The sequence below is a fragment of the Sinocyclocheilus grahami genome, unplaced genomic scaffold (assembly GCF_001515645.1).
Source record: "Sinocyclocheilus grahami isolate Dianchi unplaced genomic scaffold, SAMN03320097.WGS_v1.1 scaffold909.1, whole genome shotgun sequence".
In the NCBI taxonomy this organism is placed as follows: domain Eukaryota; kingdom Metazoa; phylum Chordata; class Actinopteri; order Cypriniformes; family Cyprinidae; genus Sinocyclocheilus; species Sinocyclocheilus grahami.
This window is the reverse complement of record NW_015506088.1, coordinates 298,704-326,618: the sequence shown is the minus strand read 5'-3', so window position 1 is coordinate 326,618 and position 27,915 is coordinate 298,704. Positions and strand designations below refer to the sequence as shown.

Sequence of the window (27,915 nt, the reverse complement as noted above, 5' to 3'; positions counted from 1 at the left end):
TCAGAGAAAAAAATATATTCAGTGTGCGTATGTGTGTGGGATTGAAGTATTTTTAGATTTAGATTTTAAGGAAAAATAATCATTGAGATGTTCGAAGTCAGAGGCTGCATGCAATAACACAGCAGGCATGTCTTTAGCGGTTTTATCGAAACATATCAGTGTTAATGTGTACACAAGTTACATTGAAGATAAGAAAAATAAATTATCATACTCTACTCTTAGATATTACCCATGTAAAGACTGATTTACATTACATGCTTGCCAGCATTCAAAAGAAACATCGACCATTCTATCACAATTGAAGGGAGAGAATATAGCCACATCTTACAAATAGAACTGGGCAAAGAAGCACAGTACAGGGTCATGTTTAAGTTTAGATGCACAAACTAGCAAGGAACTAGTTCGACTTTTGACCTTTTTTATTTGATTATTCTCATCTAATTATTTTGTAAACACACAGATTGTGCTATACATTACAATTAAAGTCTGCTTTATTTTCTCAATATCCTCTAACCAGGCAAGCAAATAGACATTCACTTTTAAACAGATTTCCTCTGACAGTATATCTGTGTCCTGTTCAGTAAGTCCTGATAGATCTTTGATCTTATAAACCGAGGATAGGAGTCTTTCTCCATGAGGCTGTACACTTTAGCTTGGACTTCACCGAGACTGTTGGGAGTTGGTTCCAGAAGCCTCTGTTTGGTTTCCTCTCTGGTCCTGTGGTCTATGTTAACCTTCAGACATATAAAAGTTAGAAAATATTAAATTCTGTACAATTGCTCTGTATCACTTCTTAGAATCAAACAAATGTAAAGCAAAGCCAAAATAGAGAGAAAATAAATGGTCACTGAACTTCACACAGAAACTATCATCTCTTGTGATCATATTTCACTCTTCTGAACTGTCACAGATTTTATTCAGTTTGTGGTTTGTCTGAGCAAAGAGACCAGGATTATTACATTTGGTAGGTACATCCCATCTTAAAGGAGTTATTTGTATTTTCTGTGACCCACACAGTCAGGATGCTTAAGGACAGGACTGTGCTTCCCAAAAAACAAGCAGTGAATCACAAAGAATCTGAAGGTCATGCTGAACAAGAAGATGATCTTCAGGTTTGAAGACAGGGAAAAACTGAAGTGAGCATAGGCGGTGCTAAAGTACAAACTCTGAGGGAGGAAAAGTACGGTGGCCGAGAAGTGCTAAACAAATCACAATTCTGAAAACAAAATAACAAATTACAAACACAAATGCAAGTCTAAAAAACAAAATAACAATTCAGAAAACACAACAACAATTCAGAAAACATTATAACAAATCAGAAAACACAATGACAAATCCGAAAACAAATTTACAAGTCAGAAAACACAACGACAAATCAGACAAACCGGAAGAGGTAGGTATAGTTTGAGACAGCGCCATTGGTTTGGGATTACTCACCGCTGACTGGACGAGACATCTGTCAATCAAAGTATACAGGGAAGAACCAGCCGAAGAACAGCAGAGTCGTGGTAGAAAGTTCGGAGATGGTATTAAAGTAGCTCAGTTGCCCTTTCTATGGAATAAAAAATACGGGGTGTCTATTTACATTTCGTTAAAAGTGGTTATAGATCATCAGCTCCAGTGGTGCAGATGGATAAGCGTATGTCCTTGGCTTTTTGACGCGATCCACCCTGGTTCGATCCCGTCTTTTGCCTAACTTTTTTTTCCTCCCTTTTCAAATCTCGTATTAGCAATGGATTCTATTTACACTAAGTGAAAATAGCAGTATTTTTAGCAATATGCTATTTACACTAAATGCAAATACCTATTTACACTGTTAAAATAGCAGGATTTCTACTATCAAGTATACTACTTGTTGCAAATAGTGGCAATTATCTGCACTTCAGTATTGTAGTACATTATAAAACAGTATGCAATAATAACATATTGAGTGTAAATTATAATTTTAATTATTAAATGGATGCCACCTTATTGGTACAATAAAGCCCTCCTTACTCCTACCCTAACCCTACCCGATAGTTTATTTTCAACTTTTTGATTATTTCCTTAATTTTTATTGAAAATAAATGCATTTACGATGTGATAAGAGATTTGAAAAGGCAGAAAAAAAAGTTCGGCAAAAGGCAGGATCGAACCAGGGTGGATCGCGTCAAAAAGCCAACGACACATGCTTATCCATCTGCGCCACTGGAGCTGATGAGTCACATCCACTTTTATCTAAATCTAAATAGACACCCCGTATTTTTTATTCCATAGTCAGGGCAATTCATACAATACATTTAAACTGAGCTACTTTAATACTATCTCCGAACTTTCTACCACGACTCTGCTGTTCTTTGGCTGGTTCTTCCTGTATACTTTGATTGACAGATGTCTCGTCCAGTCAGCGGTGAGTAATCCCAAACCAATGGCGCTGTTTCAAACTATACCTACCTCTTCCGGTTTGTCTGATTTGTCGTTGTGCTTTCTGAATTGTTATTTTGCTTTTTAGATTTGCATTTGCATTTGTAATTTGTTAATTTGTTTTCAGAATTGTGATTTGTTTAGCACTTCTCGGCCACCATAGAAAAGTCTTAATAGCACAGATCTCAAACTCGGAAGTGCATTATATAAGCTTAAAAAAACTGTAAAATTATATAAAATGTTTAGTTTATATTATAAAACTGTACAGTTTTAATAAATGTTGATTTAAATAGTGCATATACACACTACCATAAGTAAAAACATTAATATTGTGAAATGTTATTACAATTTAAAATAACAGTTTTTTATTTAATTTACAATGTAATTTATTCTTGCAATGACGAAGCTAAATTTTCATCAACCATTATCAGACCTCCAGTCTTCAGTGTCACATAATCCTTCAGAAATCATTCTGTTTGCAATCAATGCTGAAAACAGTTGTGCTGTATTTGTGTGGAATCGGTGTCGACTGTATTTAAGGATTCTTTGTTAAACAAAAAGTTCAAAAAACAGTATTTATTTGAAAAAGTATTTTTTATAAATGTCGTTACTGTTTACTTGATCAATTTGATATGTCCTTGCTGAATACAACTATTCATTTCTTGACCCTAAATTAGCACATGCTACCATTCTAAAGTTTAGGGTCAGTGATGTGTCACAATGATACTTTTTGGAAAATGTTTAGCTACCAACTTATTTCACCATGATTTTATTTAAAAACAAATGCTGGGAAAGACAGCACAATCTTTCAAGTTATGACTGGCTGTAATGTCTGGAAACATAACATACATACTGATTGAATTATTTTTAATATACTCTGTAATTATGTTAGTTAACAGCATTATGTATAGCTCTTGTGATTCAAACAAATTCCTCTCAAGCAGTAATGCGCATACAGTACCCACAAGAGTACTATATGTTCAGGTGTAGTTGCTATGGTTTTATAGAAGCAGTCAACATACCTCTCTGGGTGCATGAACGTCAATAAATTCCTTGTAGATCTTATTGGCCTTAGACATCATCTTAGCAGGGGATTTGCTCTTTTTATAGTCCTCACAAGCCAACCAGAACTCAATGTTTTCATCACTGAACTCTGATTTGAGGAAGGTTCTGAAGGCTGCCAAACCATCTATGAAATAAAGACAAATACGATTATGGATAAACATCTTACTATATTAAAACCGATCTATCTTTGTCAAGTCTAATATGCCATATCTAAGCCAAACCGGATACACGACATGCTTCCCAAAGACACCAAGCTAGTTGCTTCATTCATCAAAAAACATTTCCTTCCTTTGTCACTTTTGTGACGTGTTTCAAATGAGAGATTACAGAAACACAGGAAAATCGTGCCTCTATATATGGTACATTGTGACAAAACTACAAAACCGTACCTATAAATATAAATTACTGCAGATTGCAGCTGAAATTAACACTGGTGGCAGCAACAACTTTAATTTATTACACAATGATTAGAAGGGCAGATTATTGACTTCTTTTTGTGTGGTTCCTTGCACACACAATGTTATGACCTCAAAACATTTTACAGTAGTGCATGATGTGTAACTAATAGATATGACATTTGCATCACATAACCAGCTTCGTATGCATGGCTTTTCTGACATTGTAAACTTGCTTTGTAGCTCACCTGGTACAGCATTGCACTCACATAATAAATGAGCTTGAAGACTGGTAGAAGCTAAAATGCCATGGTTGCTTCTGCAAATGCATTTTTATCTCATGTTTGCTTTTGTTAACCCTTAAACAGGCAACGTGTACCACAGGATACATATTCTTTAGTCTCTTGTAGGAGGCACAAGGAAGAATTTTTCATCCAATACTGTCATCATAATCATAGTTGAGGTTGTTTGGAGTATGGGGGTCACAGGACTTGGTTCAAATTTTCTGTGCTTGTTTTTTCAGTTTGACCTAAAGCCAACATGTACACCCATGGGGCTGGACATTCAGAAAATGTAGAAAGTAGGCATATATTGATCTTACATTTTTAGCAAAAAAACCCCCAAAATGCAATACAACTGTTAGTATTAATTGTGAACATTGTCTTGAAATGTTGAAAAAGAATATTAAGTCATATGTTGTTTGTGTTGTTTTTTATCGTATTTTGAAATATACGTATCCCCTGAGACACGTTGCCTGGTTAGGGTATAAAAAAAGGATTATCCTCAATACTGACAATGAAGGGCGTCACAAGGTAAACTGTGCCCACTGTTCTGGGTATTTCATTATTGTGCATTCTGGGGTGGTGTAGAAAACACAGAAAGTACACAGTAATCACAGAAATCACAGAAAATACAAGGAGCCCCTTGATAAAAAAAAATCTCTCAGAGGGGTGGGGTGGATGGGGGATTATGAATTGCATCAAAGGGAGCGGATCCCCCTTAGCGAAGAGTGTTATAGGCCCTCCTGGCTTTTGGGCCCCCTGTACACAGTCCCCTTTCTATTTATTTTGAGTTAAAAAATTGTGCAATCGTTAATATTTGCATGTAAAACTGATAATATTACATTTAGTTGACTAAATCTTTGCATTTTTAACTAGATTTTTTTTTCTTGCAGGGCTTCACACAGCTCATTTTACGGTAGAACAGGGGTGTCCAACCCTGCTCCTGGAGGGCTACCATTCTGCAGTGTTTAGCTCCAACCCTATCAAACAAATCTGCAAAATCTAACAAAAGTCTTCAGGATTACATAAAAATGATATGTTGTTACATAAATATCATTTTAGGATTTTTTTTTTTTTTTTTTTAATTACATTATATGATTGTTTAGGGATGGAGCTAAACCGTGCGGGACAGTGGACCTCGTGGGGTGGCTGTTTTAGGGTTAACACTATTGGTTAGGTTTAGGGTAGGGTTTAGAGTAGATGGTACATTCTTTTCAAACACAATAGGCCATTAGCCTTTTAACACCACTCACCGGACATTTTATTTCTGAACTGGCGTGATACAACAACCAATGTAATGAAACATTGACAGAATCACATTAATCTCTTCCAGATAAAACTGAACAAGCTTTTAGCACCACTCACTGCACATTTCACATTGAAAGTGTCATGAAATGTACAAGATGCAGCATATATATGATGCATTTTGCAGAAATGTTGCCACAGGCATGTTTTTCCAATGAGCCTAGGTTTTATTAAACATATTTTATGATCATCATATGGTCTTTTGTGCCGCAAGGCACTTTGTTTTCTTTTTTCTTTTTTACCCTGTATCCTTTTTGTGTAAGGTAGACTTCTCTTGGATACAGTTATGGTCTATATAAACAGCAGGGTGGGTAAATGAGACAATAGTGCTTCTCAGGAAATCCAATGAAAGGACAATCAAGAGGCAGTGCAGAGGCAAAATGTTCTCCTGCTGGCAAGGGAACAAAATGTTCTCCTTTAGCGTGGCCATTGTTTTATTTATTTATTTATCTTTTCCCTTTAAAACAGATTTTCTGCCAAGCATGTATTCGGCTTTATTGGACACAGGAAGGCATTCATGGGTTTCAGGCACGTGACTTTTTTTGTTGTGGCCACCATCTTTAGAACCTTTGCGTAGCCTCTCTTTTGTGATCTTAAACCAAAATAGCACACTTCACCACCGATGAAAACAACGTTATTTAAAGAAAACAGATACTTTAGGATTACAAATCCTTTTTTACTGTCAAGCGAACTGTTGACTCCATTGAAGTCTAGTAAAAGCTTGAAAAAATGCACTCGGGCCAGTTTCAGTTAAATTCTCACCTGCCGGAGACAGCCATCAACATGCCGTCACTGCTGCATCCAAGCCGGAATCAGTCCGTTGCTAATGTGCACAGCGCGTAAGACGTGGCCCAGTTTCATTTCGATATCTACTGTTCATTAATACTTTGTTTAAAATTGATACCTAGCCAAAACGCTTACTTTCATTTTAATTATACAGATTATAATGCATAAATAACATGACTTAAATCTGTAAACATCTCATTATTATGAATGCAATTTTAAAATCCATTAACTCGCTTAATCAAGCTTGCATGAGGAAAATTTATTTACACAATTTATTTACAAAACCATGCAATTACAGTAAAAAGCAGCAGTTATACAATAAGTGTAGACAAAATATTTAACACATTTTGCAAAATTACCAATGCATTTACTTATAATTGGATTGTAAAATTTAATAAGTAAAGGTTAAAACATTAAAAACTTAAAAAGTGTTTTGAACAACACATTGGTAAATGGCAAAGTTTTGGAATTAAACACATTTTGTACTTGCAAAATAATTTAAATCATTACCGAGGGATCATTTTTGAGTGAATCAGTGATTACTTGTTCCTTGGTTGTTGCTCATTTTCCAAATCTTTTATCAGGAGTTGTGGTCATTGTGAAACGTCTTTCCACATCTTAATCTGGTGGGTTCTTTGCTTGGGAGCTTTCATTTCTGCACCTGTAAAGAGCAAATAATATGCAAGTATCTATTACTAAAGGTCTAACTTAATGCACCAAACTGAATGAAATTGTATATGTTGTAGTAATGTACATGTTTTTTGACGGACTATTTACAATGATAGCACATTAAGTAGCTGTGCCCCGCATGATTAATATATAAAGTGTGTATCTTAACTAGAGATAGATCACCCAAAAATGAAAATCCTTTACTCTCTCTCATGTTGTCCACAGATGACCAACATGTTGGTTTTGATTACCTGCATTCTTCATAGTATCTTCTTTTGAGTTCTGCATAAAAACAAAAGTCAGGGGTTTGAAAAAAATGAGGGGGGAATGATGTAATAATGCAAATGATGACAGAATTCTGGATTAACTATACTTTTAAGTAAATTAGTAGAAACACTTTTCACTAGCTATCACTGTGCAAAAAAATAACAGTGAATGCTGCAATAAAATGCTTGAAAAATACACATTCAGCAGATCAATAGCTTCCTGTTGGTCAATTAGTCTCTTCAGTTAAAATTCCCCCAGTTGTTGCAGAATATTACATGGTATAATGGTCAATGCAGACATTTACTTGAACTTACTTTCTCATTGGCTCTAGTCCAGTCAGAGAAGTATAATAAGGATGATGTCCACTGTCTTGGACTCCAAGCACTGCTCGGTGTTCACAGGTGTCTGAGGATTAACATCTGCCATTTCTTCAGCGATGATAACACTTATCTTGAATATTACAACACACAGAAATATTAAAAGCAATTTGTGGCATGTTAAGAGAAAGAATAAGTTATTCCTGTGTGTCTTTACATGCTGAGTAAAGAAGCAACTAAAGAAGTAACAGAAGTGATAAACTGTGATTCTGTGTTTTGTGTTGTAGTCATTTACATGTGTTTTGGCAGAGGTGAGCATCTGTACTTAAGTCTGCTTACATTTAGCAAACGTACAAAAGCAAGACAGAGCGATTGCAGATAGTCTCAGAACTACTGATGCATATTAATATGATTGCAGTACATTCTCATTATTAAAAATCACTGAAACTAGCTTATGTATTTAGTTAATGGAGGATATTTAAAAACAACAATCTTCTATGGAATTAATACTAATACTACAAACAAATCCTCTCCACTTTTAACATCCTTCATGTTATATGAAATAAAAACAAGTTTTCCTTTTTAGAATTGAATTCATAAAAATAAGAATGTGGAAACTTAAAATACAAACCTTGTATACACTGGACCATCATCCTCCTCCTCTTCTTCCTCCTCGTCTCTTTGTTTGCGGATCAGAGTGTTGCTCGTCAAAATTTAGTGCAGTGTGAACACTCTAGCTCACATAACTCTACTTAGGTTAAAGATCAAAAACATCTCGTTCATGTATTGGCGTAAGCACACCTAAAGTGTTCGGGCAAAGTAATAAAGCTGTGTTCGCTGAAGTATCACACGTTAATTTAACTATTGCTAGTTCCTTTATGAGCTGATGAGTGCTTGCTAAGTAAAATACTAAAATGTAAATACGCATTGATGCTTACTAGAAATATTTAACCAAAATGATCCAATACATCCACATCTCCTGGTAAATAATCCATTGTGATTTGCTGTTATCACAGCCCACAACACAGCACATAGACCGCATGTTGCAATCCTACAAATGACGGCTGCACCACTGTGTGACGTCACATGATATCTATGAATATCTGAAATGCTTTTTACAGATCGTGCTACCTGAAGGGGAGATTTTACCCAGCATACACTGGTAATTAATTGACAGTCAGTAAAAGACAAAGCCATAACAGTCAGTGAAAGACATAACATCCATTATTATCATTATATCATCATCATTATATCAGCAGAATTTTGTGATTCAGTGGGACAAAGAGTTTTTGTGCTTTGTTAGTTATATTATGTGATAAGATGTGTCTGATAGGTTGTGCTGCATTCAATGTCATACACTACAAATAGAGTGTTTTTGGTTCTCTTGTGAAAAAGAAGTAGCATACTTTTAAAAGACTTTTAAGAAACAGTCATGATAGTGTACTCTCTCTGAGTACACTTAAGTGGCCTTTAATGTCATTAATATTATCTGCAAGTACAATTTTTTAAAATATACTCTTAAGACTTAAAGTACTCTACAAGTGCACATTTAATACAATTAAGCACACTTGCTAAGGTGTACTGAGTAGTTGTAAGTGTTTTGCTTCAGTGTTTTATCATCCATCAGGTGAAAATAAATATGATCACTTAACAATTCTTCTCAACAAGTCACATGATTTGTGGTATTTGTCATGCTCATGGTATAACCAGGTGGGATGAGTTCTAGCGTTAGGGGTTTCTCTCAGCTTTACCAAGCTCTGCTAATAAATGGCATCTGAATGGTTTGTTGTCTAGAACTACTATTGACAGATTTCAGAAGTCTTTAGCATGAACAATTGTCCTGTTAACAGCACAAAGAGAGGCTATTTGTGGCACGTCTGGTGTGTCAGTGCTGTGAGATTTAGGAAAAGACACACACACACACACACACACACACACACACACACAGTTTTAATTTAAGCTGGAATTAAGCCTGAGGAAATAAGGCCCGTCCTTTTGTGAGCAATTGACAAGAGAAGTCACAGCCAAACGCGTGACTCACAGGGAAATGGCGTCCTTCACATTAATATGGAAAGCTTCTTACATAAGTTGCTGGTGAACCATATCATGGCAGAACTACAGTACATCTCTGTAGAAATGCAAATGACCGACTTGCCAAGAACAAAAGTTTTAAGCTAGTCTATTAGTACTGGGACAACATGTAGCATTATAATGCATTTCATAATATTTCAGTACAAACATCTGCTGTAAGAATGTACTGAAGTGTGGTTGGTGAACAGCGTTAAAATCTATATAATATGTTCCTATTTAGATTCGAATAAGCATCAATGTAAATCTGTGATTTCCGAATTAGGGAAAACTTTTAATCTTTACCTTAGGGGTGAATTTAAAACCACTGAAGTATACTCAAAGGATACATAATAGTTGCGGTCACATAGCAACACTTGTGTGCTTAATTGTGCTGAATGTGGACTTGTCATGTACTTCAAGTCTTAAAAGTATATTTAACTGTACTTGCATGTAGTATAACATTAATAAAATAAAAGACCACTTAAGTGTATTCAAAGAGAGTACACTTTCATGAGAGTTTCTTAACACACTTAATAAGTACGCTTTTAAAAAGTGCACTTTGTAATAATATCAAATTAAAAGTTTTACTTTAAAGTACATTTTAAATCATTATATTTTAATACTTTTAAATATAATAGCTTAAAACTTTTATCTCTCTCTTTATCATGAATTTTAATAGTGTTGAAATGTTATGTTTGTCAGTATGTCACTATTTTGAGCTTATACCCAGTGGTGGACAGTAACGGAGTAGCTTTACTTCGTTACTGTACTTAAGTACATTTTTCAAGTATCTGTACTTTACTGGAGTCGTTTTATTTTGAGTAACTTTTACTTTTACTTCTCTACATTCCAAAGCATAAGATCGTACTTTTTACTTCACTACATTTCATAAAACATATCGTTACTCCTTATTATATATCACGTGCTCCCGAGCCGCAGACGCGGTGTCTGATTCATGAACGAACTGATTCTTTTCAATGACCCTTTTAAATCGGTTCACAGATCGCACCAAACGATTCATTCACGAATTAGAATGAACCGATTGCAGTTGTTCTCGACCTATGTGACGTCTGTTTTTATATTGTTTATCAACAGTATACATTTTTATATTGTTTGGATTAACTAGCCGAGTAGACAGATATGAATGTTTATTCATAACCATACTGAAAATAAGTAAATATTGTTAGATGATGCTAACTGTCTAGCTAACAAGCTTGCTCGTGCTAAATTGAGGTAATTTTTAGATATAAAGTCCAAATATTTTTATTCAACCACCTAGATAGATTACATCTGAGGGAAAAGAAAGGATGTGATGTTCAGAACATGGTAACTACAGTAATTATCAAAGTGGGAAGTGATGCCCTCTGGGGGCATTTGGCCAGGGACAAGGTTTGAGATGAAATAAAATCATTATGAAAATATAATAAAATTTTCCTTAAAATGTTCTACTTAACTTTAGGCCTTATTATCATGTCATATACGTAAAACTGTGATGTTCTGCAAAACAACAAGCTTTAAAACACTTTTTTTCTTACTGGTGAAAATCAGATGGTCAGATCTGTTTTGTCTCAGCTACTTCACAATGTAAGCTTCATAGTGAACATTACTACATCACACTCAACACGTCAACGTAGTCCATATCAACAACAAAAATATATCTTGACTTCATGTAGTGGTTATTTTGGGAAAATCCCAGGTATTTTGAGCAGTAGGATTATAAAAAAATATGTGCTAATATAAAATTTAATTAAGTAGCCTATATAAAATTGCAAAATAAATCTATCTATCAGTACTTTTTAACTTAAGTACATAAAAAATCAAGCACTTTTGTACTTTCACTCGAGTAAAAATGAAAAAGGAGTACTTTTATACGTATCTGTACTTTTACTCAAATACTTGATTTGTGTACTTCGATCCCGGAATCTATTCATAAAAACGGAATTTACTGTGTAACGCGGAATGTGACGGAATGAACGGCGCAGCCGCGCGTTTCGTTTGTTAGTTTGCTATTTAAGCACCTGCAACGCTCTCGGTTGTCGTCTGTTGTAGCTAAATAGTATTTTTGCCATTTAATATTCACATACACTAGTCCATATCGCGGTTTGATTGAAGTGTACTGAATTGCATTTGATTTATTCATTCAATATTTGACGAATTCCGTGATATTGCTTTTAATTTTCATTGGAATAAAAGATAGATTAATGTTTTCACCTTCATTTGATTACCAGAAAAATTAAAATACACAAGACAAAAAAAAAAAAAAAAGAAAAAAAAATTAAAATTTCATAGGGCCCTATTATTGTATACAAATTAATAAATTAAGTTGTTTTTATGAATTAAATTAATTAGATATGTTTTTGATTAAACCATTAAAATGGAATTCAGAAAAATTTTAATAAAAAAAAGAAAGCGCAGAATTTGGGCCCTAAGAATGTAATTTTTGTTAAACTTTTAATAGGCCTAAATTGCTGTTAAATTAAACAAGTGTCATGATTTGTATTAATTATACATGTTTTTTTGTTAAAATTTAATATAATCATCCAGAAAAAAAAACTGAATCCAGAAAAATTTAAACGGAAAAAGGACTAATTAAAACGGAACTTAGGCTAATTTGGGAAAAATAAAACGGATTTCATAGGGCCCTACAAATATCATGCATCTGAAGCTATAATTTCAATACTAACCAACAGTGCAAATTATATATTTACATTTTTTTAAATGGCGCTCACTCGTTTTTGTGAAAGACCCAAGAAGGACCATGCACAGTCACTTTCCACACAGGCACACTTCACTTTTGGTTGAAATAATACTTAAGCATGTAAATTTACAATTTCCTTCAGTTTAATTTAAATGTGCAATTAAAAATAAATAAAAAATAAATGCATATTTTAAAGTTTAGAATTTGAAAATTATCCCAACGCACCACCTAGTGTCCAACCTACACTAATACTATTATAACCTGTTTAAATGTGAACAAGGGATTTACAACATTAAATAAATTCTTTATTTATAACATGTACATGAAAAATCTAAAAGATTAGAGACAACTATGGGACACGGTCGTGCAGCAGCGAGCAACATTAAAAGGAACCTCAAGGTTGTAAATGTGTGAAATTGTATAGGGCCCCATTCCTGTATTTTGCCTGGGGCCCCCAAATCACTAAATCCGCCCCTGCTTCACAGTGTAAGCTTCATAGTGAACATTACTACATCACACTCGTCAACGTAGTCCATATCAACAACAAAAATATATCTTGACTTCATGTAGTGGTTATTTTGGGAAAATCCCAGGTATTTTGAGCAGTAGGATTATAAAAAATATATGCTAATATAAATGTAAATTAAGTAGCCTATATAAAATTGCAAAATTAATCTATCTATCAGTACTTTTTTACTTAAGTACATAAAAAATCTAGTACTTTTGTACTTTCACTCAAGTAAAATTGAAAAAATGAGTACTTTTACTTTTACTGGAGTAATATTTTATTATACGTATCCGTACTTTTACTCAAGTACTTGATTTGTGTACTTCGTCCACCACTGCTTATACCAGTCTATTAAGTGTATTTATAAAAAGTACACCCAAATGTGCTCAATAATTCAGACACAAACACATAATCATGTGTAAAGTGACTTACATTTATTGGACAGCAGAGCGTCAAATGAATCTGCCCATCTGGTCACTTCATCCGTGGATAACCTGAGACAGCCAATCATGATCAGCTACAGTTAAAAGACAGCCAATGAATGCTTTTCCTGTCTTTTTTAAAAAACTACAAATTACTCACTTCAAGTATCTTGTGGATCTCTCCTGAGCAGGAGGCAGGAATTCTGAAAAATCGCTGCATGAGTCTGATTTGTTAGACAGGCACCCTAGTCTAGTTTTCATGGCCCTGACAAAAAGGAAAGAAAAACAAAGACAAAAGCAATCTTAAACAACAAGAGATCAGCAGCTGTCAATGACATTAGTGTATTCATAAGAGACCAGCGATGAGTTATTTTTAGAACGTACCAAATTACTGATAATAATAACAGCTCAGGTGTGCATAATAGCCTGTTTGATTAGATTGTAGTGATGCTCACAGATGTTACCATGAGCCTGCATTATACAACACACCATTGCAATGTCCAGTAATTATCTAGAGATGTGGATTCACCATATTGTAAACATGAATATTCCTTCAAAATGTGAATCATTGAAATGCAGCAGCGCACCTGGCCCTCAAATAAGGCATTATCATGGATTCTGCTTGTATATTTGCATCACAGAAGAATCAATCAGGACCGAGAGACAGAGAGCGACAGACAGCGAGAGAAAGAGAGATACATAAATGAAAAGATAAATGGATACTCACTGAATGTCCTTGCAATGCCGTTTCGTCCAGTCAGTTGTACTGTAGGTACAAGTGAAGAGCTGATTTGCCTGTGAAAATGAAAAAGATTTACACGTATATATATACCACTCCTCAGTGAGCATATTTTGTTAATCACTATTCCCAGGGTTCACAATTACTAGCATGCCAGATGCCACTTTTTCCCTTGATGCAATATAAACCATTTGGACCAACATAAGACTCACGTTATTTTGCTTGTTATTGCACCTGCAGTTCCAGGCATTTTAAGTTCTTCTAAAAGAACACGACCCCCCCCCCCCCCCCCCCCCCCTTGCTTTCACATTTAGTTATTTTTAACTGGGAACACTAAATGAAATTGACAATTTCTTCTTTTTCTGAAGGATCATAAATTGCTCCACAGACACTAACAGGCATGAGTAACGCATGAGCAATGTATAAATAACAGAACTGTGTTATTCCTTTAATTTGAATCAGAAAAGCCTAGGGAGGTATGTCTACCATGGATTTTAACATATTCCAATTTAATCTGCACACTTGCTTATTAAAGTCAGCTTTGGTATTGAAGTTCTTGTCATAAAAGGTGGTTTGATAATATGACTAAAGCTCTCAGAATAGTTAAGAAGGGGTCAATTTTCCAAAATTAAATACAAATTGTTTTAAATCTGAGGTTAAATGAGTATTTTATGTTATGTAGAAGCTGCATGTTGCTAATAGGATGCACTAAAATAGAGCAAATGCATTTTAAGCGCATCATGCCATTTCTAATGAGGCCTTGCATAAATTATGAAACATATTCTAATTGCAGTGTGTCTAAACAATCCGAATTCTCTCAAGATGGGAATATTTTAGTGATGCACTGGATGCTTGAGGCTTATTCTTCATTTCCTTGCACTGGATGAGAACACGTGCCATGCTATTTATAAAATGCACTGACAAATCTATCTAGTCAGGGAGAAGCCAATTCATGTTCTATGCAGCCATGCAGCACAAATGGAGCTACAGGGAGTTTGCTAACTAAAAGATACTCTGATGATGTCTCATCCTTATAAAATCTTCAAGAGATGCCGAGTGAAATAAAAACATGGCTAACTTTCTCCTTCCCTTTTTGTGAGGGTTTGCCAATTTAATATTCTCAATTTGTCTTCAGACACAACCTCCTGTCTCAGATTTAAATAGGATGCTAATGGCCTGAAATAAAACTCCCAAATGCTGAATTTTAGTTTGTTTAGTTAATATACACTGCTGGAAATACAGTTCATAGCAGGACAGCATAATCACAATGTTAAACGAAAATAAATAAACAAATAAAATAGAATAAAATAAAAATAATCTGTAAATAATCATACATATCTTGATTCTAAAAATAATAATTGGTATTATTAAAAATATTTTGTGGTAATCAATGAACAATATATACAAATAATATGAAAACTGACACACTGACTTTGAGGGTTCCCTCACAGATAACTCATCTCACGAAAAGTGCACCACACCTTAATGCTCAGTAGAACATGTGAAGGTGCCTGTGGTGTTACTGTCGGATGGAGCTCAGTGAGATGTCAGGTTTCCCGCTGAGAATCCTCTACCCACTTTCAATGTGCTATGCCATCTGATCTTCTACCCGCACTCTTGCTATTTTTGAATTCCCGGCTCTTTGGCTTGTCCCTTTTAAAAATGAATGCAGTTGCTTTTGCCAACCTTAAATTAGTTTTGCTTTCCATGTTCTGGAATAGACAAGGGAAATATTTAACCTTGAGAGCCTAAAATATTTAACCATCAAAGTTCTCCAGCAAAGCTTACAGACAATATGTTGACTCATGCATAATAAATTGCTTGTGATGTTCCTCATTTGTCAAGTCGCTTTGGATGAAAACATCTGCTGAATGATTAAATGTAAATGTTGGTCAGCTCATACCAGTCTGAGTTGGTTTGCTGGTCTTAGCTGGTTTAAACTGGTCTCCTAAACCTGGCCAAGCTGATTTCTATGACAGAATATCTTAAAAGTGCTTAAAATTCAGCAAAAAAACCCCATCAAAACAGACCAGCTTGCCCAGGCTAGTAGGCCACTTAACTACACTCTTTTTTTCTTTTTTTATTGGATTCGAGGGCTCCATGAAGAACCTTCAGCAATTCCTTTGTGCAAAAGGTTCTTTATAGTGGAAAAAGATTTTAGATTATTAAAATGTTGAAACATTATGAAAAAAAGAGGTTCTTTTAAGAAATGGTAACAAAAGATTAATTGGTGAACTCAAATGGTTCTTCTAATGAATTACTGCGAAACCCCATTTTGGAACCTTTATTTTAAAGAGTATATTAGTGGAAAAAGATTATTCAGGTTATTAAAACGTCCCTCTACAATGACAGTTGTGTACGTTTGGTTTTGATGGTTTTTCTATGGCATCTATGTAAAAACTTCCTTTTAGAAGCTTTATTTTTAAGAGTGTGGGTTGAATTAAGCTTTTTTTCAGTGTGGTATCATCCAGCAAAAGAACATGTCTCCTAGGGGTTTGTGAGAGTGAGGGTTTAGCTCCTGTTTTAGCAAGGTGTGTCTGTGCCCCAGAGACATTACCTTCATTTACACCCTGTTTCACACTTTGCCATGACAGTTGCAGGGTAACGCCAGGCTACAGCCCACCTACGGTTCTTTCTCTTCTATTTTTGTCAATGTCCTTTCCTCTTTGAGGTCCTCACCTATGTTACGTGATGGCTACTGTCTAGTCAAATCACATTCGGTCCAACAGAACTCTGAAGTTAAGGTCACTGTTGCTTTATTTAGAAATCTTCAAAACAGCAAACCCTGTTTCACTTTTCTAGGATAAACTATTAAATGTGATTTGATGTTGGCTGTTACATTATGCTGAAAAATGAGAATAAGTGCTCCTTATCTGTGTGAGGTCTCATTAAATCTGGGACAAAGAGACATCTGTTTGAAATAGGTTAGCACACAGTGGCTGTTCCGCCAAATGGGCCATAATTCAGACAAATTGGATAGAACTGCAATTGTGTGAATGTGGTAGGAACAGTATCTTTAGCATGGTTATACGAGGATCACTTATTCTCAAATACCACTGTCTAGCTTTAATATATTCACACCCTCAGTGCTAACAGGCCTAATTCAATGATGCCAAATTTAGTTTGGGGGAAAGAAAAGGGTCTGTTAAACATGCATGGGTAACACTTTATACACTCTAAAAAATGCTGGGTTATATTTTTTTATCGAACTGCAGGGTTGAGCCTGTTTGGTCATATGTTGGGTAGTTTTTTGTTTTACCCAGCCAATGGGTTAGTGGCTGGGTCAATCTCACTGACAGCTGAAACTACATGCCCCTCCCCCTTTCTCCAATGAAACAACCCAGCACGTGGTTACTTCAAACCAGCTGTTGGGTTACAGTCAGAGCGCGGCTTTTTGCGTCCTCTTCAGGAGAGAGCGGTTCTTATTGCCACTGAACTGGTGCATTTCTTCTGTGAAATAAAAGTTTGTATATGTTTTATTCCATCTATAAAGTCTTTACTGTGCTGTAAATTGATAAAGATTATATTAGATTAAATTATATCTGCTTTTTATACACTTATTTCGAAGGAAAATGTGTATAATGGAACGGTAAAATAAGAACACTACACTCATATTGAAAAATATGAAATTTGACAAAATATTTAACAAACAAATGTTATTTTAATATAATTAATATACTGTTATAGTTTTTTTTTAATGTTGGATTAGATTTTATTTTTATATATTTTAAAAAATTGTTTTATTTATTAGTTTTATTTATTTTAGTACTCAACTTAAACCTAATGCTGCAACTAACTGAAATAACATTTTAAAAATATATATATTTTCTTTCAAGTAACAAAAATGTGTTTTATGGTTTTAGCTTTAGGTTACGCTTACACAACAACATTGTACTAAAAATGGAAAAGTTTTTCCTATGCGTTTTTTTAAAAGTTTCACATAGCCTAAAAACATGTATACACGAAAATGACAAAAAAAATACTGCATTAATATGTCAGGCGAGTAGCTGATGTAATTTTGTAAAGAAGCACTATCGGTGTGTCCGAAATTGCATACTGTCTGAGTAGATACTTCATTTGAATTTGAATTTACTTCATGACCGTTAAAAAAGTATGTTCTATATAGTATGAATATGGATAGTTTGAATGAAATTCGGATGTACTACATCCTCTACATTGTTACTGTCACATGTCCTACCAGCGTCAGTTGCGTCGCTTCACTGCCTTTCATAAATCCTCTCCCGTGGCCTCATGGGATAGTAAAGTTTCCATCGAATGTGCCCTTCAGAATCTGGGCGGAAGAAGTAGGTACCCGAGTACATTTCGCTTACTGTTTTATAGAATACTATAAATACGGAAATACTACTCACCTCACATACTGTTTTTCGCCTACTATACAGTATACAGTGGGGAAAATATTTATTTGATCCCCTACTGCTTTTGTAAGTTTGGTCTGTAATTTTTATGGTAGGTTTATTTTAATCCAGAAAAAACACATTGCATTTCAGTGAGTGAAATAAGTATTTGATCCCCTACCAACCAGCAAGAATTCTGGCTCCCACAGATTGGTTATGTGGAACACAGATTAGTCCTCCCACATTTTAAGAAGTTACTCCTAATGTCAGCTCGTTAGGTGTATAAGACACCTGTCCACACAATCTGTATCTTCAATTCCAACCTCTCCCACCACCATGGGCAAGACCAAAGAGCTGTCAAAGGATGTCAGAGACAAGATTGTAGATCTGCACAAGGCTGGAATGGGCTACAAGACCATCAGCAAGAAGCTTGGTGAGAAGGAGACATCTGTTGGTGTGATTTATTCGGAAATGGAAGAAATACAAAACAACCATCAATTGGCATTGGTCTGGAGCTCCGTGCAAGATCTCGCCTCATGGGGTAAGGATGATCATGAGAAAGTTGAGGGATCAGCCCCGAACTACACAGGAGGAGCTTTTTAATGATCTTAAGGCAGTTGGGACCACAGTCACCAAGCAAAACATTGATAACACACTACGCCGCAATGGACTGAAATCCTGAAGCGCCCGCAAGGTCCCCCTGCTCAAGAAGGCACATGTACAGGCCCGTTTAAAGTTTGCCAAAGAACATCAAAATGATTCAGAGAAGGCTTGGGAGAAAGTGCTGTGGTCAGATGAGACCAAAATTGAGCTCTTTGGCATTAACTCGACTCGCCATGTTTGGAGGGAGAGAAATGCTGACTATGACCCCAAGAACACCATCCCTACAGTCAAGCACGGAGGTGGAAGCATTATTCTTTGGGGCTGTGTTTCTGCTATGGGTACAGGACGACTTCACTACATTGAGGGGTAAAATGGACGGGGCCATGTACTGTAAAATCTTGGACGAGAACCTCCTTCCCTCAGCCAGAACACTGAAGATGGGTCATGGATGGGTCCTCCAGCATGACAATGACCCGAAACATACTGCCAAGGCAACAAAGGAGTGGCTCATGAAGAAGCGCATTAAGGTCATGGAGTGGCCTCTACTCTAAAAAACGCGGGGTTGAGACCGCTGGGAAAGGACGTTGGGTTGTTTTAACCCAATTTTGGGTTGAAAATTGTTCTTGATCAATAACCAAGCGGTGCTGGGTTGGGAACGCGGACGTGAAAGAGAGCACGCACGTCACGTTAACATCGGACGTATCTCGACGACACCAGTGCGAGAAGCCGCCATTTTCTCAGAGCCTTCAGATGGAAGCGAGTGCGAGTGAAAGACAGTTTATGGTAAGTAAAGATTAAAAATGGAAAGTCATCATTCATTGTTTGAGTCCGGTAGTATCTTGAGATTTCATGGAAGGCGGAAATATTCTGAAAAGAGCTTATATTGAAAAATACGCGGACGCGGATTTCGCCTCAGAAAGAGTCTTAATGGCCTCTTTTTACTGAACAGAAGAGGTGCTTTTAATATAACGTCAGTGAGTGTCTTATGTCATATTTACATAAGATTTTACAATATTTACATTTTTTGAGGTGTTAACAAAAGGGTTATTAACATATTTACATGCTAATTCGTTATCTTTTTTTTCGTGGTTAAATTGAATGTAGTTTCCTAAAGGAACCGGCGTTATGTAATAAAGACTAGCTTAATTATTTTGAGGCTGATGAAGTGATAATTGTTAAAAGTAATGTTTTGCATGTTATATTTCAGACATGTTGAGCTTTTGTGTCTTCATTGTGCCTGCGCCGGGAGTTAACAACACAGAACCCTGCTTGTGTGAGGAGGCAATTTTCCCAGCTTCATAATTCATAATTCCATTAGATTTATAGGTTTAATGTCTAGCTCAATTTAGGTTCATTTTAGCCTGGCAGTGTAGTAATTTTAAACCATAAAAAAGCAACCCAGCATGCTGGGTCAAACATAATAACCCAACTTGTTGGGTTAAAACAACCCAGTGCTGGGTTCGTCCCTTTTTGACCCAGTGCTGGCTTGCCAAAATAACCCAAATTGGGTTGTTTTTAACCCAGCCGTAGTGTAGACAGTCTCCAGACCTCAATCCTATAGAAAATCTGTGGAGGGAGTTGAAACTTCGAGTTGCCAAACGACAGCCAAGAAACCTTAAGGATTTAGAGAGGATCTGTAAAGAAGAGTGTATCAAAATCCCTCCTGAGATGTGTGCAAACCTGGTGACCAACTACAAAAAATATCTTACCTCTGTGCTTGCCAACAAGGGTTTCTGCACCAAGTACTAAGTCATGTTTTGCTTGGGGATCAAATACTTATTTCACTCACTGACATGCAAATCAATTTCTAACCTTTGTATAATGTGTTTTTTTCCCTGGATTTTTTGGTTGATATTCTGTCTCTATATGTTAAAATAAACCTATCATAAAAATTACAGACCCTTCATTTCAAGTGGGCAAACTTACAAAATCAGCAGGGGATCAAATAAATATTTTCCCCACTGTAGTAGGGAAGTATGAGATTTTGGATGCAGAGTATGTGCCTGCACACACTTAATACTTAGAACACGTAATACACATGGTCATGAAGTCCCTGTTTTCAAGTTTTTGTAGTTTGTATGAAGATAACGATATAATTTTCTAAAACTTTGAAACCCATTTTCAAAAGTTAGTCTTTTCAGGCTGCCAAAATGCTGTTGTCATGTACATGAATGGCCAAAATGCATAAATGTTTTCATTTTTAGTTGAAAACGGTGTCGTGTAAACGCCCCTAGTTAACAATAATAACCTTGCCTTAAATGACCCTGACAGGTGTTCAAATTCTGTGGAAATCTGCTTTTTTTCTGCATGCAGATTTAATGTGGGTGTACAGATAAGTAATTCATGCACAATCAATTATGAATTAATAAAATTGATCAAAAATAATACAGATAATTAATTAAAAAGAAAAATATGTTAGCATTCTATAATTTATAATGTTATATTATCAATAAAGTAATGCCAAAATGTCACTGATTTGCATTATTACGGTGCAAAGTGTTACTCATTCCTTAAGTGTTTTTGATAATAAAACTATAAAATTACACATCACATCATAAAAAACTATAAAATAAAATTACATATCACACATAAAATTATGAGTCTCTTACATTTTTATGTGCATTGTGCTTCCAATTTCATTTTAACCAATGTTAAGATGCTGTGCATTATTCACCATTTCAAAGTTATAATCATAACATCCGTGCAAAGTGCCTTTAAAAAAGGATTCTGTACAGCAGAATGAAACGTATCTCCAGTGTGTTTCAAAAAGAGCAGTGGGTGGTAAGTGTGGGTGTTTCAAAGTTTCTCCTCATCTCTGTCACTTCCCCTTGCTGACATTTACAAACCTACAAAGCCCTCACAGTTACTGCTGGAGAGATGGATTAGCTGCCAAATCCCTTCAACAAACACACAGTTTTCATTGTGCATGTCAGAATTTTTTTGTAGTTTACAGTTACAGCGTAAATTATATCATGTACATTAGGGCAGCACGATTAATCGAATGCGATTGTCATGCGCATTTTGTTAGTAAAGCCGTTTTTTTAATCAGCAGGAAATCGTCATCACGTGCTTTCAGATGGAGTTCACTGACAAGTTACAGACGATTTTATTGTGCGATTATGAAATCGAAGAAATCGTTCGCGATAATGACAGCTGTTTGCATAGCTTCTCAGTGAACTATGGCTCTGTGAAGTAAATGCTGCTCCATCTGAAAGCATGTGAAAATACCACATTTAATAACATATTTTTACTCCAAACTCACTTCATAACGTCAGTCGAGTGTTTGAAATAATCCTTCTAAATTTCCCTTTAACTGCAGGCCTTTTCCCTTCTTAAAAGAACACTTACAATACAATAAAATAAAATAAATAATTCAAAACAAATTACATCAATACACGAAAAGAAACAAAAAAACAAATCACTTCGATCGAATCACTGTCAGTTTCACTTGTCAATTACATTTACCACGTACTCAACAGTAGAATGACCAGTTTCTTCAGATACAACAACACTTTGGTGATATCGCACAAGTTCGATTTTCAAAGGTTCCCGAACTGATGTCAGTTCTTTCTAATTATCTCAGACAGTTCACAGTCCCGAAGAGGAAAAAACAGAGTTTCTGTGTAAGAATAGTTTTACCTTGAGCAGGAAAAAACAAAACAAAATAAAAATAGAATCACGATACTCTCCTGATCCTGTATGATGAATTGTCTTCTTTCTTTTCCAGTGTCCGAATAGGTTGGCTCGCCATCAATGGAAATCAGTCTCCACTCAGGAGAAAAAAACCTGACCACGTCCAGATATTCACTCTCCAGCAATACAACGACGTAATTAACACATCGATCCACACAGAAGTAAAATGACAATTGAATCCACTCAATATCTTGCTCTCTCAACTGATTTGAAGAGTTTTAAACACTATTCTGAAAGTTTTACTCAATTATTTCTGCTTTCTCACTCATTTAATCTAGCGAATTTCTCTCTGTCCTCTTCCTTCTCAGGTCTCGCGCAATCTGCTGTGTCAGCAAGGGGCGGTCCCTAACAACAGAATTCCGATTGGCTAAATCAATAACTTGTTTATATATTACAAATTATTTTTGGTCACAATTTATTTTAATATAATAGTATTTGTTAATACCATCAATCTTCAATTATTTACTTTTGTAAACCTCAAATTATATTAATATATATATATATATACTATAACCCTTACTTAGTCTGTGTTACATTCTCCCCCCCTGACTGTGCACGTCTCGTGACGCAACTTCGAGTGACTCAACATTTTATACATCATGTACGGAGGATATCTCAGGTAAGCCATTCAGGTTTTCACTGCCACCTAGTGCATTAATGAAAGCAGTGTTTAATCCTTGAAACAAGGACTGCACTACATGTATCAAAGGGTTTCCAAGCTGTGGATAGGTAAGTATTTTAGGCCTCTCTCTTCGTCGAGCAGATCGCCTGGGTAAGTCTCCTGAAAGCTCATTTTCCTCCACGTCAGAAGTCTGGTTGGGTCCACTACATTCATCTTCAGCATTTCCTCGGTCAGTATCTGATGTTGCATCAGGGAGACGACTTGCCTCAACATTTTCTGGAACATCAGGGAAGCATTCTTTCGGAACTTCAACAGGTAAGTGATCCCTCAGAGCTGCATCATCTGCTGAAGTTAAATGGACAATCTCAAGGGTATGAGAGTCTTTCTTCGAATCTTTTGGCCTAAGAACTTTGTGAACAGTAGTAACCCTTGTTTCATCAATTGGATATGCACTACATATTGGATCAGGAATTTCATCATCTGTCTCAAAAACAGAATCTGGACTGTCAATGATTTGTGAGTCAGGATTCAGCCGAGTCCTGCGTCTTGTGTTAGGTTTACTCACAACTTGGTCTAGGACTTCAGAAACAGGTAGGAACCCACAAGGAAGCAAAATAAAGCTTTCCTGCGGACACAACGACAACAGGTCTTAACTTTTTGCTCCACTTCAGCTCCCATGCTTGGCCAATAGAACCTGGAACGTACCAGATCCAATGTCCTTTCCATTCCCATATGACCCATTTGATCATGTAGGCTGTTTAGAGTAAAACCTCTGAGATCTTCTGGCAAAACCAATTGGCGATTAATAAAGTCTCCATCTTGTCGTTGCCTGTACAGAACTCTATCCACCAACTCAAGACGGTCCCATTCTCGTAAGTAAAAGGGAAGATCTAGATATTCTTTTCTTAATGCATGCAGAGGTTTTTCACCTGATTCTAGACACCTCACTACCTCACGGATGACAGGATCACATCTCTGCTTTTCAACCAAATCCTCCTTCGTCAATTGAGGTAAAGCAGGTAACCCATTCAAATTATTTTCTTGCTCATAACATTCAGGCACAGCATCAGGATGAAGCGCCAAGGACTCAACCAAGGAGACACCAAAATCATCGGTCTGTTGGATAGAATGTTTTTCGCAGATGGCCCTGACTACATCATTATCAGTGCTCTGTGAGTTCTCAGCACCCATTGTGTGGTACTGCACAAACTTCTGGATCCTCTCATACTCTTTTGATGACAGTTGATCTTCTGCCAGCTCTTCGTGTGGTTGCCTTGACAAGCTGTCTGCATCAATGTTTTGCTTATTGTGCTGTCATTGGCAACAGAAGCTAAAGAGCTAAAAAAACAGAAGCTGTAGTTTGCTCAGGTTCATCAGATACCCAGGTCCTCTGGGTGTGCATTAGCACATGCTGCTTGGTACTACCTAGATGTTGCTTCATGCGCATGGTTTTTGCAGCATGTTTATCTTCCTCAGTACGTAGCATCAATAACAGCTGTGCAAAAGGAGGAGGATCACCTCGTTTTTGCGCCAACTGCAAGTCAGCGATTAAACCATCGTCCCAGCAGCCCCGACAGAATTGCTTCAAGAGATGCCGGTCTGCTTCACTGGCCGAAACTCCACCACGCTTGATGGCTACACTCAAGGCTGTCTGAAGCCTATACAGATAAGCTGACGGTCTCTCTCCTGCATCCTGCAAGGTATTCATAAATTTGGCAAAGAGTTCGTCACCATCTTCTACCATGCCGAAAGCAGAATCCAGGAACTGCAGGCAAGCTGAAGGGGAAGCGTCAAGACTCAAGTGTTTAATAACATCAGCATCTGGGGGCAAAAGACTTTCCAGGATCTTTCGTGACCCATGAAGATCAGATATTGCAGGATCTTTTAGAATAAGATCCACATTAGAACGCCATGTATCATAATCTGTCTCATTGGCAGGTCTAGGTTTTCTCCCAGAAAACAATCTGAGTCGCATGGGTGCGTGCACCTGAGCAACAGCTTCTCCACTCCTCACCACATGTTCAACAACCAACCTCTGAACTTCAGGTGGATTAAGTATCGTGGGAGAAGTAAGAACTGAAGTGTCAGCCACATAAGCAGCAGCACGGTGGATCTGCTGGGTCCCTTCTTGGCAAAGCCGAATGGTAACCGGAGTTGCTTTACCTTCAAGCGGCTCTTGATCAGATGACCTAATAGGGTTTTCGTCAACAGCTTCAGATGTAGAGCTTGCAGGAAGAACTACAACTCTCATTTCTGTCAGCATTTCACTCAACATTGCTTCAAAATTTGCCCCACTAAGTTTTGCGATATCTTTTAATCCTTTTAGGTACGATCTGGTAGCACTACCCCCCAACTGTCAGGTGTAAACACTGGATAAAGATCTCACTGTGTACGGCAATAGGGGCTCTAAAGACTGTAAAGCACAGCCACTGTCAAACTCAATAATCAAGTCATGATAAAACTCAGATTCAGTGTCTTGAATTTTGACTGACCTAACAATAGAACCATGTTCTTGCAATAAGTTCTTAAGTTCTTCATCATTTGTTGTTCCAGTTGCCCCACTAACTATAACAGCATTCGGGATTTTGATACCTTCCTACATCCATTTATCCATTTTTACAATGAATTGGTTAGTCTGAGGACTAACTGGATTTAATCAACTGCCTGTCCTCAGCAATACAGCACCACCTCCTGGCTGGCTCGCCAATGTTATGTAACGGGTTACATTACTTATAATTTAAATCTTCACTGTTATGGATCAATTAGGAGAATCAGAAGATTAGTATGTTCGGCAATGGAGGTAGAGAGTATTTGCTGAAGGATGACAGGAAACCACAATTTAGGTAAGTATATAGAATTGTTTATAAATTTCCCTTTAACTGCAGGCCTTTTCCCTTCTTAAAAGAACACTTACAATACAATAAAATAAAATAAATAATTCAAAACAAATTACATCAATACACGAAAAGAAACAAAAAAACAAATCACTTCGATCGAATCACTGTCAGTTTCACTTGTCAATTACATTTACCACGTACTCAACAGTAGAATGACCACAGTTTCTTCAGATACAACAACACTTTGGTGAAATCGCACAAGTTCGATTTTCAAAGGTTCCCGAACTGATGTCAGTTCTTTCTAATTATCTCAGACAGTTCACAGTCCCGAAGAGGAAAAAACAGAGTTTCTGTGTAAGAATAGTTTTACCTTGAGCAGGAAAAAACAAAACAAAATAAAAATGGAATCACGATACTCTCCTGATCCTTTATGATGAATTGTCTTCTTTCTTTTCCAGTGTCCGAATAGGTTGGCTCGCCATCAATGGAAATCAGTCTCCACTCAGGAGAAAAAAAACCTGACCACGTCCAGATATTCACTCTCCAGCAATACAACGACGTAATTAACCCATCGATCCTCACAGAAGTAAAATGACAACTGAATCCACTCAATATCTTCCTCTCTCAACTGATTTGAAGAGTTTTAAACACTATTCTGAAAGTTTTACTCAATTATTTCTGCTTTCTCACTCATTTAATCTAGCGAATTTCTCTCTGTCCTCTTCCTTCTCAGGTCTCGCGCAATCTGCTGTGTCAGCAAGGGGCGGTCCCTAACAACAGAATTCCGATTGGCTAAACCAATAACTTGTTTAAATATTACAAATTATTTTTGGTCACAATTTATTTTATTATAATAGTATTTGTTAATACCATCAATCTTCAATTATTTACTTTTGTAAACCTCAATTTATATTAATATATATATATATACTATAACCCTTACTTAGTCTGGGTTACACATTGCATTATAAATATACTTTATTTTAATGAGAATTATAATAATAAGAACTCAGATAAACCGTATATTGCCGTAGTCGTGTGTTTATTAGTCACGTTGAATCAATAAAAGCAGTTTAAATCTTCTGTTTATTCAGCTGCAGTTTCTTCTGCGAGGTGTATTTGGAGTTTCCACGCGAGAGCACCCTCTGGCCTTTAGATGGAGATTTACTGCTGATCACAGAACCGTGCTTCACTGAAAGATATGCATGACAATCGCAGCTTCTGTCGAATCGTGATCTCGATTCCATTTCGATTTATCGTGCAGCCCTAATGTACATGTTCCTTATATTTTTTCTGCACTTTCTAATAAAAAGTAATCTAGCATTTATGCAAACATGAGTAACATTCACAAAACAACACCAGCAACAAAATAAAACAACAAAATACAATAAACTGCAAACTTCCCATCATTCATAAATGTTACTATGTGAAAGCCAAATGGATGATCTGTTTTGATTTGTTATGCTTAATTCCCTACACAAGAGAAGACATGACATGAGGACAGATGGTGAGAGCTGTACACTATGGCAAATATCCTAGACACAAAGCCAGTGTGAGCAAATTATGCAACAATCTATCAGGGATATGAATATGAAGCCTTTACCTTCACAGTTCACTGCCGTTGTAGATGACAGCTCTTTGATTCAGGCTGGAGAAGCTGCTTTATCCGATGGGTTTAGCGTGGCTCTGTTCTTGTGTAGAGATATCTTCTGTTGCCCACATGTAGCAATCATTACACAGCGTGTTCATCAGTGTGAAAGCGTGAGGGAGCGAAGAACGAAAGAGAGAGAGAGAGAGAGAGAGAGAGAGGAGGGAGAGAGATGAGACGAGAGGGGAGAAAACTAGGCAGAGGGAGAGGCTTTGTCAACACACTGGTCTCT

General features: G+C 36.4%; 1 protein-coding gene and 1 long non-coding RNA gene across 2 annotated transcripts; both read right to left on the bottom strand.

Annotated features, from left to right (window-relative positions):
• Window positions 1–26: 26 nt before the first annotated feature.
• Window positions 27–27,915, bottom strand: LOC107564081 (regulator of G-protein signaling 8-like). Its single transcript, XM_016249077.1, has 6 exons — window positions 27,639–27,915; window positions 13,914–13,981; window positions 13,347–13,451; window positions 13,197–13,258; window positions 3,426–3,592; window positions 27–734 (listed from the first exon to the last, which is right to left on the bottom strand). The coding sequence occupies exons 3-6, from the start codon at window positions 13,445–13,447 to the stop codon at window positions 540–542; spliced, it is 525 nt and encodes a 174-aa protein (XP_016104563.1). The 5' UTR covers window positions 13,448–13,451; window positions 13,914–13,981; window positions 27,639–27,915; the 3' UTR covers window positions 27–539.
• On the bottom strand, window positions 6,754–7,676 carry LOC107564082 (uncharacterized). The gene is made up of 3 exons (XR_001606185.1): window positions 7,486–7,676; window positions 7,156–7,186; window positions 6,754–6,896 (listed from the first exon to the last, which is right to left on the bottom strand). It is a non-coding gene; the product is annotated as an uncharacterized lncRNA (long non-coding RNA).

What these genes read in the sequence shown, in the direction of transcription:
- LOC107564081 (XM_016249077.1), bottom strand. Translation starts at nt 13,447, where the DNA reads ATGAAAACTAGACTAGGGTGCCTGTCTAACAAATCAGACTCATGCAGC. An exon ending in AGATCCACAAGATACTTGAA is followed by an intron (nt 13,259 to 13,346) that starts GTGAGTAATTTG and finishes TGGCTGTCTCAG; the next exon opens with GTTATCCACGGATGAAGTGA. An exon ending in ACGTTCATGCACCCAGAGAG is followed by an intron (nt 735 to 3,425) that starts GTATGTTGACTG and finishes ATATGTCTGAAG; the next exon opens with GTTAACATAGACCACAGGAC.